At 48.4% G+C, this 26791-nt stretch overlaps 1 protein-coding gene across 5 annotated transcripts in view; it reads right to left on the minus strand.

Moving 5' to 3' along the window:
* Nucleotides 1-2753: 2753 nt before the first annotated feature.
* Nucleotides 2754-26791, minus strand: part of PCGF3 (polycomb group ring finger 3) — a 54493-nt gene continuing 30455 nt past the window's right edge. For all 5 annotated transcript variants that reach the window (XM_060107448.1, XM_060107428.1, XM_060107445.1 and 2 more), the window contains exons 7-11: nt 25643-25753; nt 24672-24760; nt 15068-15205; nt 8381-8461; nt 2754-7840 (exon numbers count right to left, since the gene is read on the minus strand). In XM_060107448.1, coding sequence (XP_059963431.1) covers nt 7793-7840; nt 8381-8461; nt 15068-15205; nt 24672-24760; nt 25643-25753 — 467 coding nt within the window. In that variant the 3' untranslated portion in view covers nt 2754-7792. The remainder of the gene's footprint in view (nt 7841-8380; nt 8462-15067; nt 15206-24671; nt 24761-25642; nt 25754-26791) is intronic.

The following is a 26791-nucleotide window of genomic DNA, read 5'->3' on the forward strand; positions in this document are numbered from 1 at the left end:
CAACACATGGCATGTGGGATGTTAGTTCTCCAACCAGGGATAGAACCCGTGCCCGCTGCATTGGAAGGCGGATTTTAACCAGTGGACCACCAGGGAAATCCTGTTCAGCAGTTTCTTAAACATTCACTCACCATACGACCCAGAAATCCTACTTTGTAGAGAAACAAACCTTATGTCCACATGCAAACCTGTACATGAGGTTCACAATCATCAAAAATTGAAAATGCAAAAGCCTTTCACCAGGTGAACTGGCAAACTGTGGTCCATCCACGTGCCAGGAAGTATGAACTACTGGGCCACTCAGATGGATCTCAAAGGCAGTATGCTGAGTCAAGGAATCCAGTCTCAAAGGTGACGTGTACAAGTCTACTTACACGACATTTTTTTGTTGACAGATCCTGCCTCAGGTTTATTTGTACAAATAGCACAGGACACCAGCCCCATGCAGACAGCAGCCCAGGGGTCACACTAGTCCTTCTGTCCTCACATGGGCAGATAAAGGTCTCTACTCGGGAGTTTTTGTGGGGACCTGAGCGGGAGCTGGAACCGCCTTGGCGTTGGTAAAGGCAGAATTACAATGCCAGAGAGCAGTGGCTGCCAGGGGGGTGGTGGCAGGAAAGGACTGGCGCTCAGGAGGTCTTTGGGATGATGGAGCCGTTCTGTGTCCTGACTGTAGTGGTGGTTGCACGAATCTGTGTATGTGTTAAAAATCCAAAAACAAAACAGAAAGGTTACTTAAAAATTTTTTTTTACTTAAAATTTGTAATTCAAAAAATGGAAATTACACTTTCTAGACTAAAATGTCTAGTGAGCTTTAACAGAAGGAAATTTCTCGACTTAGTCAATGATATTTATCAAAACTCCACAACTGTGCTTAAATGGAGACGTTAAGGGTCTTCCCACTCAAGTCGGAACGCACAGCAAGCTTCCTTCACTGCCAATATTCTTCGAGATGCAGCCGCGCAGATGCAGCCCGCGGAGGAGCAAAGGGGTCCATGTGTTTGCTGTGACACTGCTGTCTGGGTGGGCGTCCAGGACACCACCCGCCACTCTCGGAACCAGTCGATTCGGTACAAACACCAGTGTCTTCTCCATTCCACATAAGCAGGTGCCCCGCCTCCCTGAGGAAATACAAGAAATACGCCAAACTAGGAATACGTGAGACCTGTGGGAGGAAAACCCGGAAGCCCCTTTGCAAGGTCCTGAAGGGGGTCTGAGCGCACGAGTGTCACGGGTGAAAAGGCAACACTGACCGAGTGCAAGGAAGCGCTTTCCACGCTGGACGACAAACAGAACACACACCCTGCGATTCTGGCAGGTCCCCGGGGGCCCCACTTCACCCTTGGGAGCGTCACTAAGCAAGCCCCCAAAAGGAACCCTCACAGGGGCCAACCCGGGCGTTGAGGGAGCAGGCGGACCAAACCAGCCGCAGCTTCATCAGGCAGTATTTTGATCCGTGTTGGCTGCGTTCGTGGGAGATGGGGCTCCGGGCCCCTCCCGCCACCCTGGGTGTGGGGTCAGAGACAGCTGAGGGGCAGGGGGAGTAACACCTGTAACACCTGCACAGCCAAAGCACCACGCAGGGCCAGGAAGAGAAGTGTGGATCCCGGGGACCCCTGACCCTCAGGAGCCCTGGCTGTCCTGGGACCATTCCCCATATCTCTCCAGAGCCCTGGGGTCCCAGGACCACACCCTCCCTCCAGAGCCCTGGGGTCCTGGGACCACACCCTCCCTCCAGAGCCCTGGGGTCCCAGGACCTCCCCACCCAAGCCCTGGGGTCCTACAGACAACAGCCTGTAAACAGTAGAATCACCAGAAATGCCTCCCAGGACCGAGCTGGAATTAATGCCTGCTTTGTGCTTCCTGAGATGTTAGTGGAAAAAGCCATTTCCCACCAACAAGAATACGTACTTAGTTGGTGCATTTTCATACTTGGTCTGTTTGTTATAAAGGCCCGATCTGTTCATGCCTCAAAAGATTTTTGACTAAAAATGTTCCTGAAGAAGCAACTTTGTTATTATAGTACCCAATACACATTAAAAACAAAAAACCCCACAGGATTCATTGTCAAATGATTTATATTTTCACATTCAAATAAAATCCAGAGACAATCAGGCTGCAACAAGAGTCCGATGGACACGTCAGCCTGCTGGTGGTTGAGACTGACAGGCCTCAGGCACTGGGGAAGCATCTCATGGCCACCTGCCACGTAAAACCAAAACACACCAAATGCATGGGGTGTTGCCTGCCACCTGGATGGACGGGTTGCCTGTGCACCCTGCAGGAGCCTGTAACTTACAGGAGCAGGGCTGCACTCCAGCGCAACTGGGAGTGGGCACTGCGAGGTTACCGACCTAGCAGGAGGGCCCCATCCACCGGGCCTGGCCACAGCTGCCCCAACGAGGACTGCTGGCCCCACTGGGGGTTTTATCCGTAAGAACCAAAAGTCAAAGGGAGACATTTATCCTCAGCCAGGCAGCAGGTATGGCAGAGGCCCCTGGCTGCGTGCGCTGTGTGCTCCTTTCCTGTGGCCTCCAAAGCCTCCAAAGGCAGGGGATGCAGGATCACATCTGTAACAGCGCTGCCGGTTAAAGCGGGACTTGCATGTGCAGGGGATGCAGGATCACATCTGTAACAGCGCTGCCGGTTAAAGCGGGACTTGCATGTTTCATGCAAATGGAGTCTCGCTGAGGAAGCAAATCTCCTGTGAGAGCTACAGGCGGGCGCAGCCAACTGTCCCTCACAGCCCGTCCTCTCAGGCTCAGCGGCTGGGGGGCAGGAGAGACTTGGGCCTGGCTAATCTCCTTCTCACTCTTTCCTGGAGTCGCCTTTTCCTGGCATCTGGGGCCCCAGCTCATTGCCCATGTGGAGCCCAGCGAATGGGACCTGATGAAGCCTGCTTCCTGCCATCTCTGCAGTTCACCCAGCGCCTCGGTGAACATGGACATTTACACGTGGCTTCGGCATCTTGACATTCGTTAGGTGGAGTAAACGACTTACCAAAAATAAGTAAAATAGGTAAAATTAGTTTCTTAAGACTAAATTTATCTTTACAGTTTAATGATCTGAAACCCACAAGAGCATGATTTTGGTCAACATGTTCTCCCTTTTTTTCAATTCTAGTTTCCTCAGATTTTCAAGATTGCTGTAAATTACTTAACCTTTAAAAATTAAAAGTTTTGGATATAGTAAATTGTCTGCGATAGCTGATCGCATGTGTCAACTTGACAGGGCCCCAGTGCCGAGATTAAAATTATTCTGGTGTGTGTGTGAGGGTGTTCCTGGAAGAGATGAGTCTTAGAACCTCCCGTGTAGGAGGGCATCACTCACCGCCCCCCATCAAGGCCTGGACAGAACAGAAGGGAGGCAGAGGGCACCCTCACGAGAAATGTGTATGCACACGGGTCCCAACACGCCAAGAGAGGGTGCAACTCCAACCGGCAGTCCACCGCTCAGGGGAATCACAGGTTTTCTTTAACACAGGTTCCCTGGCACACACAGCTGCAAACCAAAGACAGTTCTCTCTCCAAGCAAACAGATGAGTGTGGGCTCCCAGAGTTCCCATCAAACCTCTCGTGCCAACACGGGACCAGCTTAATGAAGTTCTGCATCCAGGGTCACAGTCACAAATGCCATGTGGGGCAGAGTCATTAACCTGTGAGGGTCCAGGCTGGGGGTGGGAGGGGAGGGCCTGGTGTGGCGTGTATGCGCCCTCACCAATACCCATGGCACTCTTCATTACACTGTACCACCCTACCAGGGCACCTATCTCACGCTCTTACAAACATCTTAGGTAACAAATGTCCAGCCTCAGAGAACTAGGTAGGTTTTCCTTTTGCTTTTATTACAAGCATATAATATCAATTGGCAAAACACTGAATACAAGCTTCACTATCATAAAATCAAAACAGTTAAGCAATATTCCAAAAAAGATTTTAGATAAAAACTAGCCACCAAGAGTACAAAAAATTACACACCAACACAAAGCATAAAAAATGTAAACTTCCAAACTAAACAGTCAAAAACATGTGTCTGCAGCGTCACCTCCACAATCCCCCAGAGCCCCCAATCTCCATGCGGGATGCCAGGGTCGGCAAGGGCTCTCGCCCCTGAACGCTGCATCATACGGGAAAAATGGTTTTCTTGCACCCAATGAAGCTGTTGAAATAGACATTTACGCTAATGCTACACACGTTCTAGGGGACACGTAAACTTCAGGCCCCCTTCAGATGCAGCCATGGACACGGAGACCATGTGAGCTGGTGAGGGGCCCGGCAGTCCCCAGGAAGGGACAGAATCTCAGTGATGATTGCGGTGTCGCTTGAATCGTTTTCTAACCGACTTATCCCAACCTATTTAGTTTGTTTAAATACCAAGGCAGAGAAACACATTGGTTTATCACGCTAAGGTCACATGTGATGTGCTGGAGTGTAAATGATTTCCTGAGGAAACAGAGAAACTGAACTTTTTGTAATTTATCTGCACTAAATGTGTTTTCAATGTTTTGAGAGCACATCAAATATTCACATACAAAGTAGAAATCAGCTGGCTTGTTCCCATAATATTCAATCCAATGACACACTTCAAAATCACTGTAAAATCCTTCCTGTGGGCTTTGAAGAAAAAACAAATGAATTTCTAAAGACCTCAAATGCCATGAGGAGGCATCAAGGCCGCACGCCCTGGCGGGCTCAGGAGCCTGGGAAAGTAGCACCGTCACATCTGTGGTCGACACAGGGGTGCGTCCTGGGCCACCAGCACGTGGGGTCTGAGGCACGAGGCCAGTCTAGGCCACATGTCAACTTGCGGCCGCTGGCCGGTCACTCACTCTTACCGATGGCCGAGGCCCCTTGCACAGGCCCACGCACATTCCCAGCAACAGTGTTTTCATGAGAACAATGACGGAAAAGGAAAACCAAAGAGCTGAACGTACACGTTCTGAGAGTCCGCCTACACTGCCTCAATTCAGCAGAACAGATGCTGCGGACAATTCAACCTAAGTCTAGTGAACGCACGCTGGAGCCTATTGCACAGAAGCATAAACTGCTCCTCATCCACGTGACACAAAACACACAAATCAAAAGCTACTCAAAGTAAAAAGAAGAAGCTTGCAAAACACCTCACAATTTTATCTTATATGCCTGTAAATAAAGCTGGACCACTGAAACCAAACAATTGGATGGGAAAATATGATAGAAGGCTTAAAATAGAATAAATAATTTTATAAAGTTAAGTTTTCTTCTTTTTAACCCCCCAAATCTTAAATTCAATATTATATATTCTATCTGAATCTTCTATTTTCATGACACCTGTACCTAGTGAGACCCTGTGCTGCTGACGAGCCCACGCTGCTGCTGAGGGTGCCATTCGGTAACTGACAGCGTTTGTTTTACCAGCATAAATAGTTGTGAAAACTACTTCACAGTAACTCCATCTGTTAAAAAAACAAAAAAAAAAACTTAATAGGATCCAATCACTAACTGACCCTGGCTTTCATGCTGGAAAAGATAAAATTCTGCCGTTGATGTTAAACGGACACGAGAGAGTTTCCCTCTGACGCGAGGCCCCAGCTCCGCCCCCGTAAGGCTGCGGTCAGACCAGAGGTGGCGGGAACAGGGATCGCCTGCGGTGAAGACGGTCTGCACGAGGACATCTTAGAAAAATGGGTACTTCCGCTGCTGAGGTTTCATCAGGGTAACACGGATACAAACGCGGTATCAGCAGGTGGCCAGGGCCCACTGGGGATGGTGACGCCAGCTCTGACTCATCTCCACCTCTCTGTGTATTAAGTACGTCAACTTAGCACCATAGCAAATTCAAGTGATTGCAAAGATAGCTGCAAAGTTACAAATATATACTATGAGATTATACAGCCAGGTTCATTTTAATCTGACCTGTGAATTAATTTTATTTGAATTTGGACGCTCATACTGTTTAATCCTTCCTTACTTTCATCACACAGGAAAATACCTAAATTCTAATGTTACACTTCAACTGCATTGAGAACACACGGTTTTACAGAATGCTTCAGCAGAAATGTGTATTTGAGGTAGACAGGTAATACTTAGTCATACACATCTACTCACTGAACCCTTGAATAGTAACCCTAAAAAATGATCTGGATGAATAGCAAGCTCAGGTAACTGAATAATTCAAACAGTCCCGGGAATAACAGCCTTAAATAAAGAGATGAATTTTGACCAATTCCTAAGAAAAACTTGGTTTTATGTTTTTGAAAGGCCTTATATTAATACCACTTGGACTGAGTTAATTTGTTTTTCCCATCACTAAGGAGCTGCTTCTGACACTTATAAGTAGGAAACAGGAAGCAGAAAAAAAAAAAACAAACAAACTTGAATGTCGATGAGCCCAACCACCACTTCCAAAGCAAGTTCAAGAAAAATTCTAGTCACCAAGGTGAAGTTCTTCATGGAAAACCCAGCTCTCAAGCCACCGTCAGGACCACCTACCAAATGAGGCGGCCCCAGGACCCCAGGGCCCCGGTGATGCAGGAGGTGACAGAGGGGGGAGGAGCCCAAAGGTCAGGCAGAAGCCACCGGATGTGGACAGGGACGGCCATGGAGCGGGGACCAGCTTACCACCCGGAGAAGGCCCGTCTCCTTGCTCCTGTCTTTACACATTCCAAGCTACTATCTTAAAGGAACAAAAATGGATGTGCTGGCAAAGAGTTTATTCTCCAATTCCACAAAAATATTAACATTTGGGAGGAGAAAGGGCTAACAGAGGGTGTGCTGCGTCTGCCCGCGCTGTAGGTCATTAAGTCACTGGAAAAGCCGCTTCAGCCGCACAGGGGCCCGCCCGCCCGCCCTCTGTGGCTCTAGCGTCCCCGCCAACAGCGGCCAGTGTGCCAGCTGCTCCACGAGAGCAGTGACGTGCCTACCTCTGAAGGCGGGCGTGGTGGGACCTGGGGTCTGCACACCTGGGGCTTTGGTGGAGACACGCCGCCTGGGCACCAGCCCCGCCGCTAACGGGAGCGCCATCTCGGGAAAGGCCCCCCGCCACCACCATCAATCTCTTCAGCAAAACGAAAATGGGAAAGGATAAGCGGGAAGTTAAACGACGGCACTGAACAACTTGTGCCCTATTTAAGAGATGCAATTTTTGAGAACAAGAATCGTTCTGCGAACTGTCGTCTTCCGGTCTGCCCTGCTGACCGGGTGGGGCAGCCGCATAGGGGTCAGGGTGCAGCCCCCCAGCCGGGCTATGGGCCCCCGGGAGTCAGGGCAGCCCTCGGCTTCACGTTCCCTAACGTGGAAAATGAAATACCATGGTTAACTCACGATACTCATGGAAGCCTCTTTTGGTATGCTTTTAAATTAAATTTTTATATATCTTCTAAGTCTTCAGGAAGCTAAAGGCAACATAAATATCGTCATTCACCGTGAAAAGACATTTTGTCAATAACTTAGGAAGGATTCAGTAAACGTACAAGTATTTTGGGGGCTTATCGTGAAACCTAATTCATAAACTGAACGGAAGTGACCGAGATTTTCAAGACCTGGAAAGCAAGCAAAGGTCACGGGGTCGGGATGAACGCCGTCGCCACACCCTCCCGCTGGAGCAGAGGTGGCCCCGGCCGCGAGGTGCGTCACGTCCATAACCCTGTGCCGCAGTGCCTCGGCGAGTGTGATTCTCATACAAAAGTGATAAATATTCTCTGTTCGGGATCCAGTCCAAACGGTGCCCAGGGCAGCATCCTACGCGTTGGCGGCCCCGCCTGGCTGCATACTCGTGGGGCACCCGGATGGCTGAGTCTCTGCTGTGCCGCGGCTCACAGCAGGTCCATCTTGGGTCTGTAGTGCAGCAGGAGAGGTGCTTTCTGCAAGACAAGGGGGTGAGGGGACGGCACCGGTGACCCCAAGGGGACAGGCTGGCGACGGTCCCACACTCGTCAGCTGCCGAGGGTGAGCCCCACGCCCGGTTCCCACACCTGCTCCTTGCCCTTTCTCTCTGTGCCCCACTCGCCCTCAGACCTCGGCTCCAGCTGGGGGTGTCAGCCGGGCTGTCTCTCCCCTGCTCTCAGGCAGCCCCTGAAGATGGGGTCCCACTCATCTGCCTCCTGTTCCAGAGAGGCACTGCAGCTCGAGGGGACGTGTCCTCTGATTGCAGCGGCCACTCTCTCCCAGGACATCGATCACCTCAACCAGGAGGGGTGGGGCGAGTCAGGGCCTGGAGACCATGCCTTCTCCGACCACACAGCTCTGAGGCTGATGACTTCAGAACGGCTGCATCCCTGACAACCCCGTGCCTGGTCTGGTCGTTATTCCTAAGCTCCAGGAAACAAATGTGCCCACAGAAGCAGCTGCTGTTCCGAGCAGATTCTGAAAATCACATACAACGTATCATGTCAATGTCTCACCTTGAATCTCCACCTTGTGACAACGACGAATTTGAGCGTGTGGTCTTTGCCAAGGATCTCCTCGTTGCATAAAATGTCCAGCTGGTGGGAGAACAAGACCTCGGTCAGCAGGGCCAAGGGCTCGGCGCTCAGGACACATGGCCTCCGGTGCCGCAGCAGTCACGCCAGTCGCCGAAGGGCCACCTGCCCTCCGTCTGGGGCAGCACAGGTGGGAAGCAGCGCCTGGAAGCCCCATCCCCCCGCAGAGGGCCCAGAGCACCAGGTGGCCTCCGTCCGCACACAACAAGGCAGCGCCCCCGTCACGGCGCTTTGATGCCCAGACTGCCTTCACCAAAGAGCACGCTGTCCTCCAACATCAGTCTACTCTTGGCCAGGTTTTTCCCTTTCACCTCAGTGGAAAAAGGTAACGGGCTCCACAGACAACTTTTTCCTTTTTAGTTTTAGAAGACTTTTTAGAGCGGTTTTAGGTTTGCGCAAAATTTCACAGAAGGTGGAGTTCTCATGTATCTCCTGCCCCCACCTCACAGCCTCCTCCACCATCAACATCCCCGATGAAAACGTTCATTACAACCAATGACCCCCATCACCACCCAAAGCCTGTAGTTTACGTGAGGGTTCATGCTCTGTGTTGTGCCTTCTGGGGGTCTGGACAAACGTATGACGACGTGTGTCCTCCACGACAGCATCACAGAGTAGTTTCCCTGCCCTAAAAATCCTCGGCTCTGCCTGTTCATCCCTCCCCGTCAACCCCCAGCAACCAGTGACCCTTTCACTGTCTCCACAGGTTTACCTTTTCCAGAATGTCATAGAACTGGAGCACACAGTGGGTAACCTTCTAGACTGGCTTCCTTCACTCAGTCAAATGCACTGAAGGTTCCTCCAAGTCTTTTCATGGTTTGATAGCTCTTTTTTTTTTAGTGCTGATCTATCTCCCTGTGCTATGCCACTGTTTCCCACTAGCTATCTATTCTACATTTGGTAGTGTATATATGTCCATGCCACTCTCTCACTTTGTGCCAGCTTACCCATCCCCCTCCCCGTGTCCTCAAGTCCATTCTCTACGTCTGTGTCTTTATTCCTGTCCCGCCCCTAGGTTCATCAGAACCATTTTTTTTTAAGATTCCATCTATATGTGTTAGCATACGGTATTTGTTTTTCTCTTTCTGACTTACTTCACTCTGTATGACAGACTCTAGGTCCATCCACCTCACTACAAATAACTCAATATTACTGGCTGAATAATATTCCATTGTATATATGTGCCACATCTTCTTTATCCATTCATCTGTCGATGGACACTTACATTGCTTCCATGTCCTGGCTATTGTAAATAGTGCTGCAGTGAACATTGTGGTACACGACTCTTTTTGAATTACGGTTTTCTCAGGGTATATGCCCAGTAGTGGGACTGCTAGGTCATATGGTAGTTCTATTTTTAGTTTTTTAAGGAACCTCCATACTGTTCTCCATAGTGGCTGCATCAATTTACATTCCCACCAACAGTGCAAGAGGGTTCCCTTTTCTCCACACCCTCTCTCCAGCATTTACTGTTTGTAGATTTTTTGACGATGGCCATTCTGACTGATGTGAAGTGACACCTCATTGTAGTTTTGATTTGCATTTCTCTAATGATTAGTGATGTTGAGCATTCTTTCATGTGTTTGTTGGCAATCTGTATATCTTTGGAGAAATGTCTATTTAGGTCTTCTGCCCATTTTTGAATTGGGTTGTTTGTTTTTTTGGTACTGAGCTAATGCATCTGATTTTTCCATTGACTTTGTATTCTGCTACCTTGCTGAATTAATTTATTAGTTCTGACAGGTTTTTTTTCATGTCTGTGTGTGTGGAATTTTTAGGGTTTTCTACATATAAAATCATATCATCTGCAAACAGAGATAATGTTCTAAATTCTTCTTTTCCAATTTGGATGTGTTTTATTTCTTTTTCTTGTCTAATTTTTCTGGCTAGGATTCCCAGTATTATGTTGTCTAGAAAGGGTAAAAGTGGAGCTCCTTGGCTTGTTCCTTATCTCAGAGAAAAACCTTTTACTTTTTCACCACTGAGTATGATACTCATAATGTTTTTTTCATGTATGGATTTTATTTTACTTTCATATATGGCTACTCTTTCTAGTTTGTTCAGTGTGTTTATCATGAAAGGGTATTGAATTTTGTCAAATGCTTTTTCTGCATCAATTGAGATGATCGTGTGGTTTTTCCTTCACTCTGTTGATGTGGCATATTATATTAATCAATTTTCATATGCTGAACCATCCTTGCATTCCAGAAATAAATCCCACTTGGGCATGGTGTGTAAAACCTTTTAACATACTGAATTCTGTTTGTTAGCATTTTGTTGAGGATATTTGCATCAATGTACATATGGGATATTGGTCTGTAGTCTTTTTTTTTTTTTTTTTTTTGCGGTACGCGGGCCTCTCACTGTTGCGGCCTCTCCTGTTGCAGAGCACAGGCTCCAGACGCGCAGGCTCAGCAGCCATGGCTCACGGGCCCAGCCGCTCCGTGGGATCTTCCCAGACCGGGGCACGAACCCGTATCCCCTGCATCGGCAGGCGGACTCTCAGCCACTGTGCCACCAGGGAAGCCCTAGTTTTCTTGTAGTGTCTTTATTTGGCTTTGTTATCAGGGTTATGCTGGCCTCATGAAATGAGTTGGGAAGTACTCCCTCCTCTTCGACCTTTTGGAAAAGTTTGAGAAGGATGGGTATTAATTCTTTAAATGTTTTGTAGAATTCAGTGAAGCCATCAGATCCAGGGCTTTTCTTTGTTGGGAGAGTTTTGATTAGTATTCAATCTTCTTATAAGTTATAGGTCTATTCAGATTTTCCGTGTCTTTGTGATTTAGTCTTGATAGGCTTTGTGTTTCTAGGTATTTGTCCATTTCATTTGGTTAACCAATTTGTTGGCATACAATTGTTCATAGTGCTCTCTTATAATCTATTTCTGAAGAATCAGTAGTGATGTCCCTACTTCCATTTCAGATTACATAATTTGAGTCTTCTTTCTTAGTTCATCTAGCTAGAAGTCTGTCAACATTGCTGACCTTTTTGAAGAACCATTGATTTTCTCTATTGTTTTTCTATTCCCTATTTTGTTTACTTCTGTTCTAATCTTTATTATTCTCTTCCTTCTGCTAGCTTTGGGTTTAGCTTACTCTTCTTTTTCTAGTTCCTTAAGTTGTAAATTTAGGTTGTTGATTTGAGATCTTCCTTGTCTTTAAGGTAAGTGTTTATAGCTATAAATCTCCCCCTTAGCACTGCTTTCACTGTATCCCATTAGTTTGGGTATGTTGTGTTTTTGTTTTCATTCTTCTCTAAGTATTTTCTAATCTTTGATTTCTTCTTTGATCCGTTGGTTGTTTAAAACTGTGTTGTTTCATTTCCACAATTCTGTGAATTTTCCGGTTTTCCTTTGGTTATTGATTTCTAACTACATGCCATTGTGGTCTGAGAAGATACTTTGTATAATATCTATCTTTTTAAATCTACTGAGACAACTTGTGTCTGCCCTTCTCTTATAAGGACACTTGTTATTGAATGTAGGGCCCACCTGGATAATACACAATGGTCTCTTCATCCCAAGATTCTTTACGTGTCTGCAAAAATCTTTTTTTCAAATAAAGTCATATTCACATGTTCTGGGGGTTAGAAGTAGACATATCTTTTGGCTGGGTCACCACTTAACCTACACCACTTAACATACTACAGTCTGCCTTCTGACCCAACAAAATCCACATCCATCCCACATGCAAGACACATTCACCTAACCCCAACATCTCCAAGAGACCCAATCTACTCCAGCATCAACTCCAAATCCCCAAATCTCATCTACACAACATCAGCTCAGAGTCCCAGATCTTATCTTCTAAATCACAGGAAATCAGGTATGGGTGAGACTCTGGGTACGATGCCTCCTGGGACAAATTCCTTTCCAGCTGTGGATCTGCGAAACTAGAAAACACATTATCTGCTTTCCAAATACAAGGCTGGAGCAGGATAGATATTCCTAGTCCAAAAGGGAGACACATTAGAAGGCATAAGGGATCACTGGTCTCAATACAGTTTGAAATCCAGCAGGGAAAATTCCATGAGGTTTCAAGACCTGAGAACACGTCACTGTGGGTCAAGGTTCTGCTCTCTGGGCCCAGATTGGCTTCACCCTCTGGGCCCCAGGCTCTGCCTTGGAGTCATTCTTCCTTTTTCTTTAGGGATAGCTCACCTTGGCAGCTGAGCAGCTCTATCAGCCTATTTCCCGCGTGCAGAATTTTGGAAGTCTGATAGCCTTCTCTCATTTCTTCCTGTTTCTGTCCCCTTCAGTACGAGTTGGTGGTGTTTCTGCTCGTAGCACATTCTTAGAAACCTTGTGAGTCTCCCATGTGTGTCAGAAGTCCAGGCTCTGCAGATCTTTCCTGGATAACTCCTCTCTATTCCTCCCATGAGATGGCTGAGCCACCGTGAGTCAAACAACTAATCCCTTTAGCAAAAGGCTGAACAGCTACACACTTGGCCTTCTCTCCAGAGCATGTTTTTCTAACAGTCAAACTCCTAATATTACCATCTTTTTGCAATCTGGATAGGCTGTGACTTTTCCAAATCATGAAGTGCTGGTTCCTTTTTGCTTAGCAGTTCCTTCCTGAATTCATCTCTCTCCTCTGACATTTTATTACAGGCAGCAAGAAGAAACCAGACCATGTCTTCAGCACTTTGCTTGAAAATGTCCTCAGCTAAATACCCATGTTCATCACTTCCAAGTTCTGTTTTCCACACACCGCAGAACACAACTCAGCCAGTTTTCTGCCACTGTGTAGCTAGAATCACTTTTCTCCCCATTTCCAATACTATGCTCCTTTTTTCCCTTCTGAGCTCTCGCCAGTAGCATCTTTAATACTCCTATTTCCACCAACACTCTGTTTGTGCAACACGCGCCTTCAAAGGTGACGGGAGCTTTCTCCACCACGCTCTTCGCTTCCCTCTGGGCCGTCCCCAGAGTCACCTTTAATGGCCACATTCATATCGACAGTCTCTTCAAGGCAATTCGGGTTTTTAAAAATCATGTTTCTCAAAATTCTTCCAACCTGTAACTCTTACCCAATTCCGAAGGCGCCACCACATTTTTAGGTATTTGTTACAGCAGCTCCCCACTTCCTGGTATTGAAATCTGTTTTGGTTTCCCATGGCAGGTATGACAATGTACCACAAACCTGGTGGCTTAAAACAACAAGTACTTATTTTCTCACAGATGTGGAGGCCAGAAGTTCAAAATCAAGGTGCCGGTCGGGCTGTGCTCAGTCTGGAGGCTCCAGTGGAAGATCCTTCCTTCCTCTTCCAGTTTCCGGGGGCTCCAGGCATCCATTGGCTTGTGGCCACATCACCCCAACCTCTCGTCTCTGTCCTCACACCATCTTCTCCTCTGTGTGTGTCTCGAATTTCCCTCTGCCTCACTTTTGTGAGGGCACGTGTCACTGAATTTAGGGGCAGCCCAGATAATCCTGGATTATCTCATCTCAAGATCCTTAACTTCAGTATATCTGAAAACACCCTTTTTCTGGCAAAGACCACGCTTACAGGTTGCAGGGTTGGCTGTGGACACACGTCTTTGCGGGGCCACGTCCTACCCACTGTTCTCTATAGTCCACCTCAGAAGTCGGTCTCGTTTCTCCATCCTTACCACACTATCCTGGGGCCTGTCTCTCCTGGGACTTCTGCCACAGACTCCCCTCAACTGGCCACTCCTGCTTCCGTCTCGGAACCCCAGGAGCCCACCTGCCTCACAGCCTCAGGGCTGTTCTCATCACAAGCCCCCGGCTTAAGGCCCCCCAGTGCCTCCTCTTGACACTTGCTGGTACACAGCCAGCTCCTGCTGACAGTTTATGTCTAAGCAGAAGTGAACGCCCTCGGGAGGGTTCCCCAATGACCCCTAAGCTGATGTGCTCTCACCCCTCTGTGCACCACCCTACTCTGCACCACTAGGGCACACGTTTTACTTTATTCTCAGCACTTATCGGAACTGGGAAGTATCTTCTCTATCTACCCACCCGTCCTATCCATCCCCATCCACCCATCCATGCATTTGTGAAACTGAAGAACAGAAATTCTCCTTGTGGTGAAAATATTTAACATATCTTGGGCTTCCCTAGTGGCGCAGTGGTTAAGAATCCGCCTCCCAATGCAGGGAACACGGGTTCGAGCCCTGGTCCGAGAAGATCCCACATGCTGCAGAGCAACTAAGCCCTTGCGCCACAACTACTGAGCCTGCGCTCTAGAGCCCGTGAGCCACAACTACTGAAGCCCGTGTGCCTAGAGCCCATGCTCCGCAACAAGAGGAGCCACCGCGGTGAGAAGCCTGCGCGCTGCAACAAAGACGCAACAACCAAAAATAAACAAATAACTTAATTAATTAAAAAAAAAAGAAAATATTTAACATATCTTGTTGCAGCCCCCTTGGCATTTCCTCTTCTCTTAACAGTGGCTTCCCGTGTCTGTGGGCTCTGGGCCTCCACTGTCTTCACCGCTATTTACTATCACCCTCTGGGGGTAGGCAAAACAAATTCAGATTTTTTTTTCTGATTGAAAATGTCCAAACAGGACTGTAAAAAGCAAACAAACCCAAAGAACTTCAGAAGTATCACTTTTACAAATAAGAAGTGACTCGTTATAGTTTCTATTTACCTCGTTGAAAGACGAGAGGTTGAGTTTTTTGGCAATGAACTTCTTTAGGTGCAGGACTGTGGCCTGGGCTGAGCAGCGGATCCATTTCCGTTTCAAGCCCCGCAGTTTGCTGCTGTTGCATTCCAGACAGATGCTCACCTTCAAGAGAAAGGACACAGCTGGGCAGGCTCATCAAGGGGGACCCTACTGGGCTACTCACTGGAGGCTTTCTTAGATATCTACTGATTCCATTAAATCTAAGAGTGCTGACTTTTTTGAAATCATAAATCTGTTTTGACCTAAACACCGTAGAAAAAGAATTTTACTTTAATCATTTTACACTGTCTTAAAATCTGTTTACTAGGGCTTCCCTGGTGGCGCAGTGATTGAGAGTCCGCCTGCCGATGCAGGGGACACGGGTTCGTGCCCTGGTCCGGGAAGATCCCGCATGCCGTGGAGCAGCTGGGCCCGTGGGCCATGGCCGCTGGGCCTGCGCGTCCGGAGCCTGTGCTCCGCAACGGGAGAGGCCATGGCAGCGAGAGGCCCGCGTACCACAAAAAAAAAGTCAAATAGTAAACAGTTTTTTTTTTTTTTTTTTTTTTTTGCGGTACGCGGGCCTCCCGCTGCCGTGGCCTCTCCCGTTGCGGAGCACAGGCTCCGGACGTGCAGGCCGTGGCCCATGGGCCCAGCCGCTCCTCGGCATGCGGGATCTTCCCGGACCGGGGCACGAACCCGTGTCCCCTGCATCGGCAGGCGGACTCTCAATCACTGCGCCACCATGGAAACCCTACTATTTGCCATTTTGTGAAATAAAAATCTAACACTATTAATTCTGTCTTATTAGCACAGTACTTTAAAGTAAACCCGAGAATTATTTATTTATTGTGGCAGTATGTGCTGGCCTCAGAGTTAAACCGACAAAGACTGGAATCCTGTTCTAAAAGCTTCTGGCCGGTGGGACACACACACGTCTCCCCAGAGGCTGTGCTAAGTGCTCTGCAGAATGACAAGGAAAGACATGCCACGCACACAGCAGGCACCACGGACCCTTCATCGAGGAAGGTCTACAAAGGAGGAACATTATGCTCAGCCTTGAAGAAGACAGCAAACTCACTAGAGAACAGAGTACTCTGAGCAAAGGCACAAAGTCTGAAGCTCACAGTTCTATTCTGGAAGATCAAGAGTTCAGTGGGATTAGAGTACTCGATGTGTGACAAGGAACTTCAAGACAACAAACTAAGTAAAAGTGATTCTAGGATCAGGTGGTGCCTGGCAGATGCAGAAGGGAATCTGCTGAGGAGGGACAGCCCTGGCCACAGTTGAGAAAGTCCCACCTTAGACACCTCACCTCACCTCACTCACCGGCAAGTAATTCTCTAGCAACAGCCACAAAAAATGGCACAAGCAGACCCCAAAAATTCAGACAAAAGAATTAACAAAGGAATTAACGGAAGTATGTATGTCTAAAATTACTAGAGGTATGAAAGAAGGAATTAAAAACATAACACACTAAGAATAAAAGAACAGGCAGGTATAAAAGATAACCAAATGTAACTTCTAAAAATAAAAAACCTATTCACTTAAATTAAAAATTCAATGGATGGTCAAATCACAGATTAGTCTCAGCTGAAGGCAGATCAATTTTCTGAAAGATCAATTTGAGTAAATTATCCAAAATAAGTATAGAGACAAAGATATCAATTAAAATAAGAAAACAAAAGAAAGGTAAGAGACGTGCAGACAGATCAGAGTCTAACAAACACATCACAAGAGTTCTAGAGGAAAGAAGAGAAAATAAGGGAAAGGCAAAATTTGAGAAATACTGACTAAGGATCCCCCCAAACGATCAAAGACGTAAGTCCTCAAATTCAGGAAGCAAAAGAACCCAAAACAAAGGAAGTAAGAGGAAACCTGCACCCAGACAGACATGGCGACCCCTCAGAACACAGCGGGCCAAGGCCCAGGGCAGCCACAGAGGTGGGCCCACAGGCAGGGTTGGCGCTCAGGCCACTGAACCCAGACACTGAGTCGACAGGAAGGAAGAGCTAAATTATCATTCAGAGTGGAAATGAATAAAGTCATCTGCAAACGAAAACAGAACGTAAGTAGGAGAAGATGTAGCTCAGGAAGAAAAAGCCTGAAGTGGATGGACTGGCTGGGGTTTAGGAGGTGCCCAGAGAGCAGGCAAGCTCTGGTGTTGTTTAGGAGGGACAGGAAGAGACTCATTTTAATTTTGGACTTTTAAAAAATGCATTCATTTTAGAATTTCATTAGCACTAAAATAATAAAAATAGGACATATAACCTGCTAATCAGAGGCAAAAAAGAGATTAAATAAAATTTATTAATTCTATAAGGGACTCAAGCGAGGGTGCATAAAAAATATAAATGGAAAGCACAAACTAAAGCAGAAATAAACCCAATTTTACTAGCAATCGTGGTAAATGTAAAATAACTTGCCAGTTGAACAAATTTTGATTTGATTTTTAAAAAACCCCCAGCTCTCTGCTGTAAAAAGTGTCACATTTAAGAAAGATGTTAAAAAAACTGAAATACCAGGCAAATATCAGCCAAAAAGAAAACAGACAGAGCTGTATTATTACATAAAACAAATTTCGTAATAAGAAAAAACTCCCTAAGGATGGGAAACATTTCTAAAGTTGAATGCACCTAGTAACAAACTTCTTAGACAGAATGATGAGAACTAGAAGTCCCCAACGCAGTGGGGATTCAGAGTCTCTGTCAGGGATGCTGAATTCTGCCAGCCTCAGGCACACGGACCAGATGGGTGTCTGTGTCCAGGGCCAAAGCAATAGGCCCAAGACCCCGGCAGGAACCAACTGCACACAGAACCCTAAACCCAGCACCGGTAGCCGCATGGGCACGGGCAGGGCTGCCGGCTGCACTCCTGTACCCCAGCCGGAGAGGCCTCGTGCCCATCAGAGGTGCTGACCAGGTAAAGAGGGCACAGGCTCCCCAACTACGGGCGTGTCACCCGACGAGGAGGCTCAGTTTGTGTGAACGCAGGAGTGACCACGGAGTGTGACCTACGTGGGGGAACTCAGAACAGTGACACATTTAAACCTTTCACACAATGTTAACCTCTGGACTGTATGAATGTATTACCTATTTAAACGCACAAAGATAAGGCATGTTTGTAACTTTTTAAACGCTTCATTGCGGTATAATGTACACGTACATGTTTTAAGTATACCATTCAGTAATTTTTAGTAAATTTAGAGAGGTGGGCAGCCGTCACCACCATCCAGCCTGAGGTCGGTCCCATTAACTCATGAAGACTCTCGGAGCCTTGGTGGTCAAGCCCACCCCACCCCACGTGGCCACCCCTTGGCCTGTGTCTGTGGACCGGCCTCTCCTAGATGGGCTATAGATGGGATCATACAAGACGCAGTCTTCCCGTCTGACTTCTCTCACACAGGAAAGCAGTGTGAGACTCAGATGCATGGCAGCACCTTGCACCACTGACCGGTTCCCATTTGTCCACATCCCCGTCAACGCCTGTCAGTGGCTGTCTTTTTGATTGAAGCCATCCTGGTGAGTGCAAAATGCTACTTCATTATGTTTCTTCTTTTTTTTCTTTTTTTTTTTTGCAGTACGCAGGCCTCTCACCGTTGTGGCCTCTCCCATTGTGGAGCACAGGCTCTGGACACGCAGGCTCAGCAGCCATGGCTCACAGGCCCAGCCGCTCTGCGGCATGTGGGATCTTCCTGGACCAGGGCACGAACCTGTGTCCCCTGCATCGGCAGGCGGACTCTCAACCACTGTGCCACCAGGGAAGCCCTTCATTATGGTTTTAATTGGAATTTCCCTGATGACTAATGTTGCTGAACATCATTTCACATGACTATTAACCATCTGTAATTCTTCTTTGGTGAAATATCTACTGAAATCTTTTGCCAATTTCTTAATTGGATTGTTTATCTTCTTACTGAGTTATAAGAGTTATATATTATAGATACAAGTCCTTTGCAGAAATGTGATTTGACAATATTTTCTCCTAGTCTGTGGCCTTCTAAAATTTTCTTAATAGAGTCCTTTGAAGAGCAGCAATTCTTTTTTTTTTTTTTGTCATTAGTCCCCTGACCAGGGACTGAACATGGGCCCTCGGCGGTGAGAGAGTAGAGTCCGAACCATCCGACCGGCAGGGAGGTCCCAAAGAGTAGCAGTTCTTTTTTTTCTTTTCTCAAAGTGCTGCTTGCTTTTATGTTTCATTTGTTTTATTTTCTGGCCCCACCATGCGGCACGCAGGATGTTAGCTCCCCGATCAGGGATCAAACCCACACCCTCTGCTGTGGAAGTGTGGAGTCCTAACCACTGGACTGCCAGGCAATTCCCAAGAGCAGCAGTTCTTAATTTGATGAAGTCAATTTACCAATTTTATTTCCTGAGTTGTGTTCTTGGTTTTGGATCTGAGAACTACAGGCCTACCCCAAGGCCCTAAACAGTTTCTCTCATGTTTTCCTATAAAAGTTTTCAAGTTTTAGCTCTTATATATATTTTTTAATCAACTTATTTTATTTTATTTATTTCATCTTTGGCTGCATTGGGTCCTCGTTGCAGTGCGCGGGCTTCTCATTGCGGCAGCTTCCCCTGTTGCAGAGCATGGGCTCCAGCCACGCGGGCTTCAGCAGCCGTGGCACAGGGCCTCAGCAGCTGTGGCCCGCAGGCTCTAGAGTGCAGGCTCAGTAGTCGTGGAGCACGGGCCCAGCTGCTCTGTGGCATGTGGGATCCTCCCAGACTAGGGCTCGAACCCGTGTGCCCTGCATTGGCAGGCAGATTCCTAACCACTGTGCCACCAGGGAAGCCCTAGCTCTTATATTTTGAGTTAACTTTCGTATGTGGTGTGAGGCAAGGCACAAATGAACCTTTCTGCACGTGGATGTCCGTCCAACTGTCCCAAAACCACTTGAAGAAGACACTATCCTTTCCCCAGTGAAGGGCCGTGGCACTTGTGCTGAAAACCAAATGACCCTAAATCTAAGGGCTTATTTTTAGACTCCAGAATTGGTTCCACTGACTTAAAAGTCTACCTTAACACCTAAAACAAACGTCTTGATTACTGTAGCTTTTTAGTAAGATTTGATGTTCAATATTTTCAATGCATACTTTAAAAAATAACTAGTGGGTCAAAAAGAAATCACAATGATCATTTCAAAATATTTACAACCAAACAGTATAATGGAAACTATATGAAAATTCAACTCAAGAAATTAGAGAAAGAACAAGAGGGAATGTAGAAAGAACAGAAGGAAGGAGCGATTGGCAGAAAAGAACGTGGTTCAGCCTCTGGCAACAACGACCAAGAAAGCGGGAGGCATGCTGTGATGCCAGGAAGAGAGACGGAGAAATAGGTGCACAGGTGGCAAGGCCTAAAGACAAGCAAAGAATTCTAGGAACCGTTTCATGCCCCAAGCATTGAAAACCTAAATCCAAGCAGAAAGTTTCCTAGAAAAAATATAACTGATCAAATGAACTAAAAAAGAAACAGAAGATTTGAGTAGGATTGAAATCATTAAGGAAATTTAATTTGTATTGATAGTTAAAAATCTTCCTACCCCTCTCCAAAAGAATTAACCAAGATCTGATGGCTTTATATAGGAAGTTTAACCAAAACATTCAACAAAACTGATGCTCTTAATCTCATACAAACTTTCCTAGAGAATAAAAATGGGAAAAGAGAGCCTATCCCCAGCTCTGAGACTTACTACCTTGATACCAAAACTAAACAAATGCGTATGAAAAAGGTGTAGGCCAATTCCCGCAAAATGCCTGAGAAAATGTCAAAAGACCCAACACACAGGTCCACGAACATAACAAGCGATCTGCGTGTAAAGGAACCGAGAGAGCCACATCCCCCTCCCCGGGAGCTGGAGATGGACAGGAAACAGACCCGCAGAACCCAGGGAGTCTGGGACGGGCAGCGCATGGAGGACTGCCCGGGGAGACTGGGGCCAGCACCCAGGAGTCTGTGAGGGTTGGAATAATCAGAACATCAGACAGAAAACAGTGAAATCCTCATCCCGTGGCGTGTGCTATGCACGCAACACAGGACACACTGCAGGTCCTACTGCTGTTCTGTGTCACACGGCACCTACAGGAAGCGGCTACATGATGCACCTCAAAAAAACTCAGAAGTATAATTTTACCTGAGAAAAGGGAGCTGCACAAAGACATCTGTTCTCTGGGCTCTGTGGTCTGTGGCTACATCATACCAACCGGCTGGGACACCCGCTCGGTAAACAGTCTCTGGAGAGCCCAGCAAGTCCCGCGGCTGCTTTCTAACCCTTCCTGGGCTGAGCGCTTGACGCCGTGTGCCGCGCGCTGCCCACGCTCCAGGCCCTTCCCTGCCTGGCAAGCCCTGCTCCGCGGCCTCGTCTGACCACCCTGCTCCGGGCCCGGCCCACCCTCTCCCCTCCTCCCGCTCCCCACGCCTGGAGCCCCTGGCGCGTCCCCGCCCCGTGGCTCCGAGCACCCCGACCCCAGGGCGCCTCAGCCCCACGGGGCGGTGGTCCTCGCGGGCAGCGCGTGGCGCGTCCTGGGGGAGGGCAGGCCAGGCGCCGACTGACCGGGCGCCCCCCTCCTGGCGGCAGGACACCTGATTCCCAAGGGAGCCACGGTGCGGGCGGCAGGGACACTGCGGAACAGGCGGCTGAACAGACTCCCAAGCACAGCCCCTTTGAGCCCCGCCGTGGACGAAGCCACCGGAAGGACAGAGTGTCCTGCAAGGAACAGGCCCGGGACAGCCAGGAGCAGATAAGCCGCCAGGGTCCCGATGCCGGAGAGGAGGCGGGGGGATGGCAGCAAGTGGGGGGGGTCAACCCCACCCTCGAAACTGCCTGTGTAATCAACAGCAGCCCACCCCCGGCACAGGCTGAGGAGGAAGAAGCTGGCCCTGCCTGGAGGGCCTGCAGCTGCCCTAGAGGATGGAGGGGGCAGGCTCTCGGGAGGAGCGGCCTGGAACTAAAGTAATAACAAAACAACTTATTTGAAAAAGAGAAGAACAGCTGTGAAGGGGTCTGAAGTTGAAGCCCGGGGGCTCAGGGTCCCAGAAGGCGGCGCGGAGAGCAGGGTCCCCAAGTGGGAGGAGAAGGTGGGACACCAGACACAGGATGGTAGCAGAGACGGGCTCCCAAAACCCTGACCTCCCAGGGACAGGGATCCTGCCAAGTTCCGAACGGGGGAAACAGTGCGCTCCTGAGGAAGGGGAATGTCTGAGGAAACGAACGTCCCGGTTACTGGAAGCCATCTGGTGAGAGCACGCGGCTCAAAGCAGTGACAGACCAGTTGCGCGGCGCTCAGCCTGGCACTGACTCTCGTCCCACAGGGATGCAGCGGGGCCCACACCCTGGGCAGGCTGCTGGCTCTTGAAAGCAACCGATCAAATAGACAAATCTTCGGCATGTTTGGGGTAAAAAAGAAAAGGGAAATATTAGTAACGATAAACACAAACACTGGAGATTGAAAACTGACGGAGCAGGGGTTAAGCGAGAGGGCCCACCCTGTGCCTGGAGGGGCCAGGCCGGCAGCCCCGACCCCAGATCCCGGCAGGGCCTCCAAGTCCAACAAGAGGTAACTCATCAGAGCCCAGGAGAGGGGACACGTGGGCCCCAGAGGGGTGCCCTTCACCCCAATGTTTATTCTTCTCTCCATTCACGTGAAATGCATCTAGCACACCCAGCATTCCACACAGACGCTTCTACTCCTGTGATGCTCGTGGAAATGTTTTAACAACACAGAAGCATATCAACTGGAAAATTAAGGTTCTGTTATTCCATTCTTATACCCAAACCACACTATTTAATTATGTCTTTAATAAATACAAGTGTACACATACACACGTTTTACTTATTAAATATATATGTACTGATTAGAATATGTATATATATATAGATAGGTGGATATAAGCAGACCTTGCTTTATTGTGCTTCGCAGATACTGTGTTTTTTATGAACTGAAGGTTTGTGGCAGCCCTGCGTTGTCAGATGATGATTACCAATTTTTAGCAATAAAATATCTTTTAATTAAGCAATGTATGTTGTTTTTTAGACATGACGAAACTGCACACTAAATATACTACTGCATAGTGGAAACATAACTTTTATATGTACTGGGAAACCCCCAAAATTCACAACTTGTTTTATTATAGTGGTCTGGCACCAAACCGCAGTGTCTCCCGAGGTGTCCGTCTGTGTAAATATGTGTGTGGGTAGCTATGCTACATATATACCCTGATACAGCCAATACCCCTAAGTTTTCATGGCTATTCCCGAGCTTTTCCTCTCCCAGATGAGGCTCAGAAGCAGTTGGTTAAATTCCTGTTTATAGGGCCTCCCTGGTGGCGCAGTGGTTAAGAGTCCGCCTGCCGATGCAGGGGATACGGGTTCGTGCCCCGGTCTGGGAGGATCCCATATGCCACGGAGCGGCTGGGCCCGTGAGCCATGGCCGCTGGGCCTGCGCATCCGGAGCCTGTGCTCCGCAACGGGAGAGGCCACAACAGTGAGAGGCCCACATACCGCAAAAAGAAAAAAAAAAAAAAAATTCCTGTTTATAATAAATGGTTAAAATCACAACCACTGAGATTAATTTGGGGAGAACTCACATATTAATGTCAACCTTCCATCCAGAAACACCCAACTATTCAGTTTTCTCTTATGTTCTTCCGCAAGAAGAACGTGTCTTTGTTTCAGCCTCACACATCTCTCGTTAGGCGGCCTCAGCGTTTTTATTGGTTATGTGGACAAGGCCGCCCACAGCGTCGGACTATGACACACTGGTCCCATCACCCGAACGAGCAGTTTCCCTGTGCTGTCTGAGGTGCCACACGTCACAAGATGTGTAATCTGAGAGCCATGGCGCGCCCGGCTCACGTTCTCCCGTCTCCTAACTATTTGGGCTGGATCCCCCAACTCATGCTGAGTGACAGCTGAGAAGGGACATTTTCTTGTTCGGACACTCATGAGACAACTCTGTTCCATCATGAAGTGTGACAGCTGCCGTAGCTGTCGAGTCAAGGTACTCTAATAAAAAGATCCATAGACATGGATATGGGATTTTATCAAACCCTTTTATAGCATCACTGTGATGATTTAGTTTTCCTTTTTTAATCTGATAATGTAGTAAGTGACATATGAATAGCGCCCTCAAGGTTACATTCTCACCTTATTTTGCATGGAAGATGTCTGCCCCACATTCTCCACAGGACAACCCGGAGTTGGGGTTGGGGGGAGCTGAAGATACCCACGGGGGGTGGAGGCTGAACTTTAAACTTTTTATACCTAAAATGTTCTACAGTGAGTATGCATTACTTTGGCAATTAAAAAAAGAAGGGAATGGGAATTCCCTGGTAGTCCAGTGGTTAGGATTTGGTGCTCTCCCTGCCGAAGGCCCGGGTTCGATCCCTGGTCTGGTCGGGGAACTAAGATCCCGCAAGCCACGCGGCACGGCCAAAAAAAAGGAAAAAAAGGTAAGTAAAGGAAGGAATTGGAAGGAAAACCTAAGAAAGTTGCTGACATTTTAACGTCTGTACTGTCTGTTGCTCTCGGCCTCCTTCTTTGTTAAACGAGAAAGCGCCCCGTGGGAAGGTTGGGGGCCAAGGCAGCGCCCACCTGCTCGTCGCTCCTGTGGTAGTCGCCGTCCTCCTCCTGCTTCTCTTCTGCCGCTTCTTTGTTCGAACTGTCATCCGCTTTGGTTTCTCCTTTTAGCAAAAACAGAAAATACTGGGTCATGAATCCAAAGTGTTAAACCATTGTTTTTTAACTCTACCGTACACTTGAACGCTATAAACACCCACTGTATTAAGAGTTTGCACACTTGAGAGCTGGGGGAGCGCTGCTCTCCACGGTGCTTTACGCTCTGTGCCCTCGGGGCCAGTGGCATGTGTCCGGGCAGAGGCGCCCCGCCAGCCCAGCACCATCGATGCCTCGCGCCTCAACTACGCCAGGCAGTGGGCCATCCCCGAACTCTCACTGTTCTGGCTCGGCTTTAAATGTTAAGACCCCACCTAGGGAAAGGCGGGATTCCTGGCTCCCTAGCTGCCTCTTGGCCTCGCCTCCCCGGGGGCCCCGAGCTCGCACAGTCTGCAGACCCCGCTTCCCCAGGCCGACAGCCAAGCCTGTCCCTCCTGCTCACATTGTTAGAAATGCACACGGCGGACTAAAGGGGCTTCGGAATCGGTGTGGTCCACAGCGTCAAAGATTCAAATAAGTCGTTATGATATGTACAGATTCTAAAGCACCATTAATTTTACGTCATAGCCAAAGTGGGGTTTGGCCATTCTGCGAGAAAACAGACAAAGCCTGGAGAAGAGCCCTGGGAGGCCCGCCGTCCGCATGCCCGTGCTCCTTCCACACCCCACCTCCAGGCACCTCCAGGCACCCCCCCAGGCTTCCTCTCACTGGCCCACCACGTAACCCCTCGGTCGGAGACCCCATTTCTCAGCACCACCTGCTACCGTCAGCACCAAGTGATGCTGACACCTGCCCACACCTCTGTCAAGAATCTGTGTGGCAGGGGGGAGTGGGAGGGACACAAGGGGCTCTTAGCAAAAGGTCTAGTAAATAAAACCCAGCTCACTCACCATTTCGATGGGAATCTAGGTGCTGTTTTGCAGAACAGGTTTCGCCCTTGATGTCTCCAGGCACTTCCAGGCCTAATTTGTGGTAGAATTCCCTCTGTTTTCTCATTTCCGCTATTAAAAATTAATATATAATCCTTAATCTTAAGTAGGCAATGGATCATATTAAAATTCTGCTCACAAATATCACATGAAGAAAACTGAAGATTTGGATTAAAAGTCTGAAGACTTCTACTTGTGAGAAAATAACAACTTCGGACCGTGCCCCCTCAAATTTTGGAGCAGCTGCCAGCTGTGGGCTGTGGGACGCGTCCCGGGTTGGGGCCTGAGCCCCCCAAGTGGAGGTACTGCTGGTTCTCTGGACGCGCATTCACAGCCCCGCGGGCCCCTCCCAGGCGGGGCTGCCGACCCCACCCCTGCTGTGGCCGCCCCTAGGCGTGCCCGATGGGGGGGGAACCAGTACTCCCTGGCGTCTGTGGCTGGCGGTCACAGCTCGCTGAGTCCTGGAGGCACGGAGCCACTCACTACAGGGGAAGGGTCTTTACTGAACGGGGGCGACAGGCACCACGCGGCCTCCTGCCCTGGCCATCGGCCTCCAGCCACTGAGTGGGGACTGGGCCGGGCAGCAAGAGGACAGCTGGTCCAGTCTAGACCCTCGCACATTCCTGGGAAGGGCCGACTCCATGACACAAGGTGGCTACTGATGTACAGCTCACATGCACGTAACGAAGCAATGGTCACCACCCAGGGCCACACGGGAGGTAGCAAAGGAAATTTAAACCCAAGCTGCTCAAACCAATAATGTGTAAGTCATGCTGTGAAAAATATTTATGTGCAGGTGACCAAGGAAAGCTTAGTGGCACTTTTCGCCTGCACGTTTGTCTCGCCTAAACACCACGAGCTCCGCGAGGGCCAGGAACATGCCGTGGTCACGTCCTGGACCTACACAGACACTCCAAAATATCTGATTGTGCAGGAAAAAATAAAAGTGTGAGGCAGCGGACTTGGACGGAAAGAGGGAGGCCTCTCAGAACTGAACTGATGAGCGCAGGCCAGCCCAGAGCCGGGGGCGCTGGAACCAAAGACGGCGAAACCACAAGTCTGGAAAGTCTAAGATTGGCTTGAAAGGAAACATTTCCCTTAAACAGTCAC

The sequence above is a fragment of the Mesoplodon densirostris genome, chromosome 1, assembly GCF_025265405.1.
Source record: "Mesoplodon densirostris isolate mMesDen1 chromosome 1, mMesDen1 primary haplotype, whole genome shotgun sequence".
Taxonomy (NCBI): domain Eukaryota; kingdom Metazoa; phylum Chordata; class Mammalia; order Artiodactyla; family Ziphiidae; genus Mesoplodon; species Mesoplodon densirostris.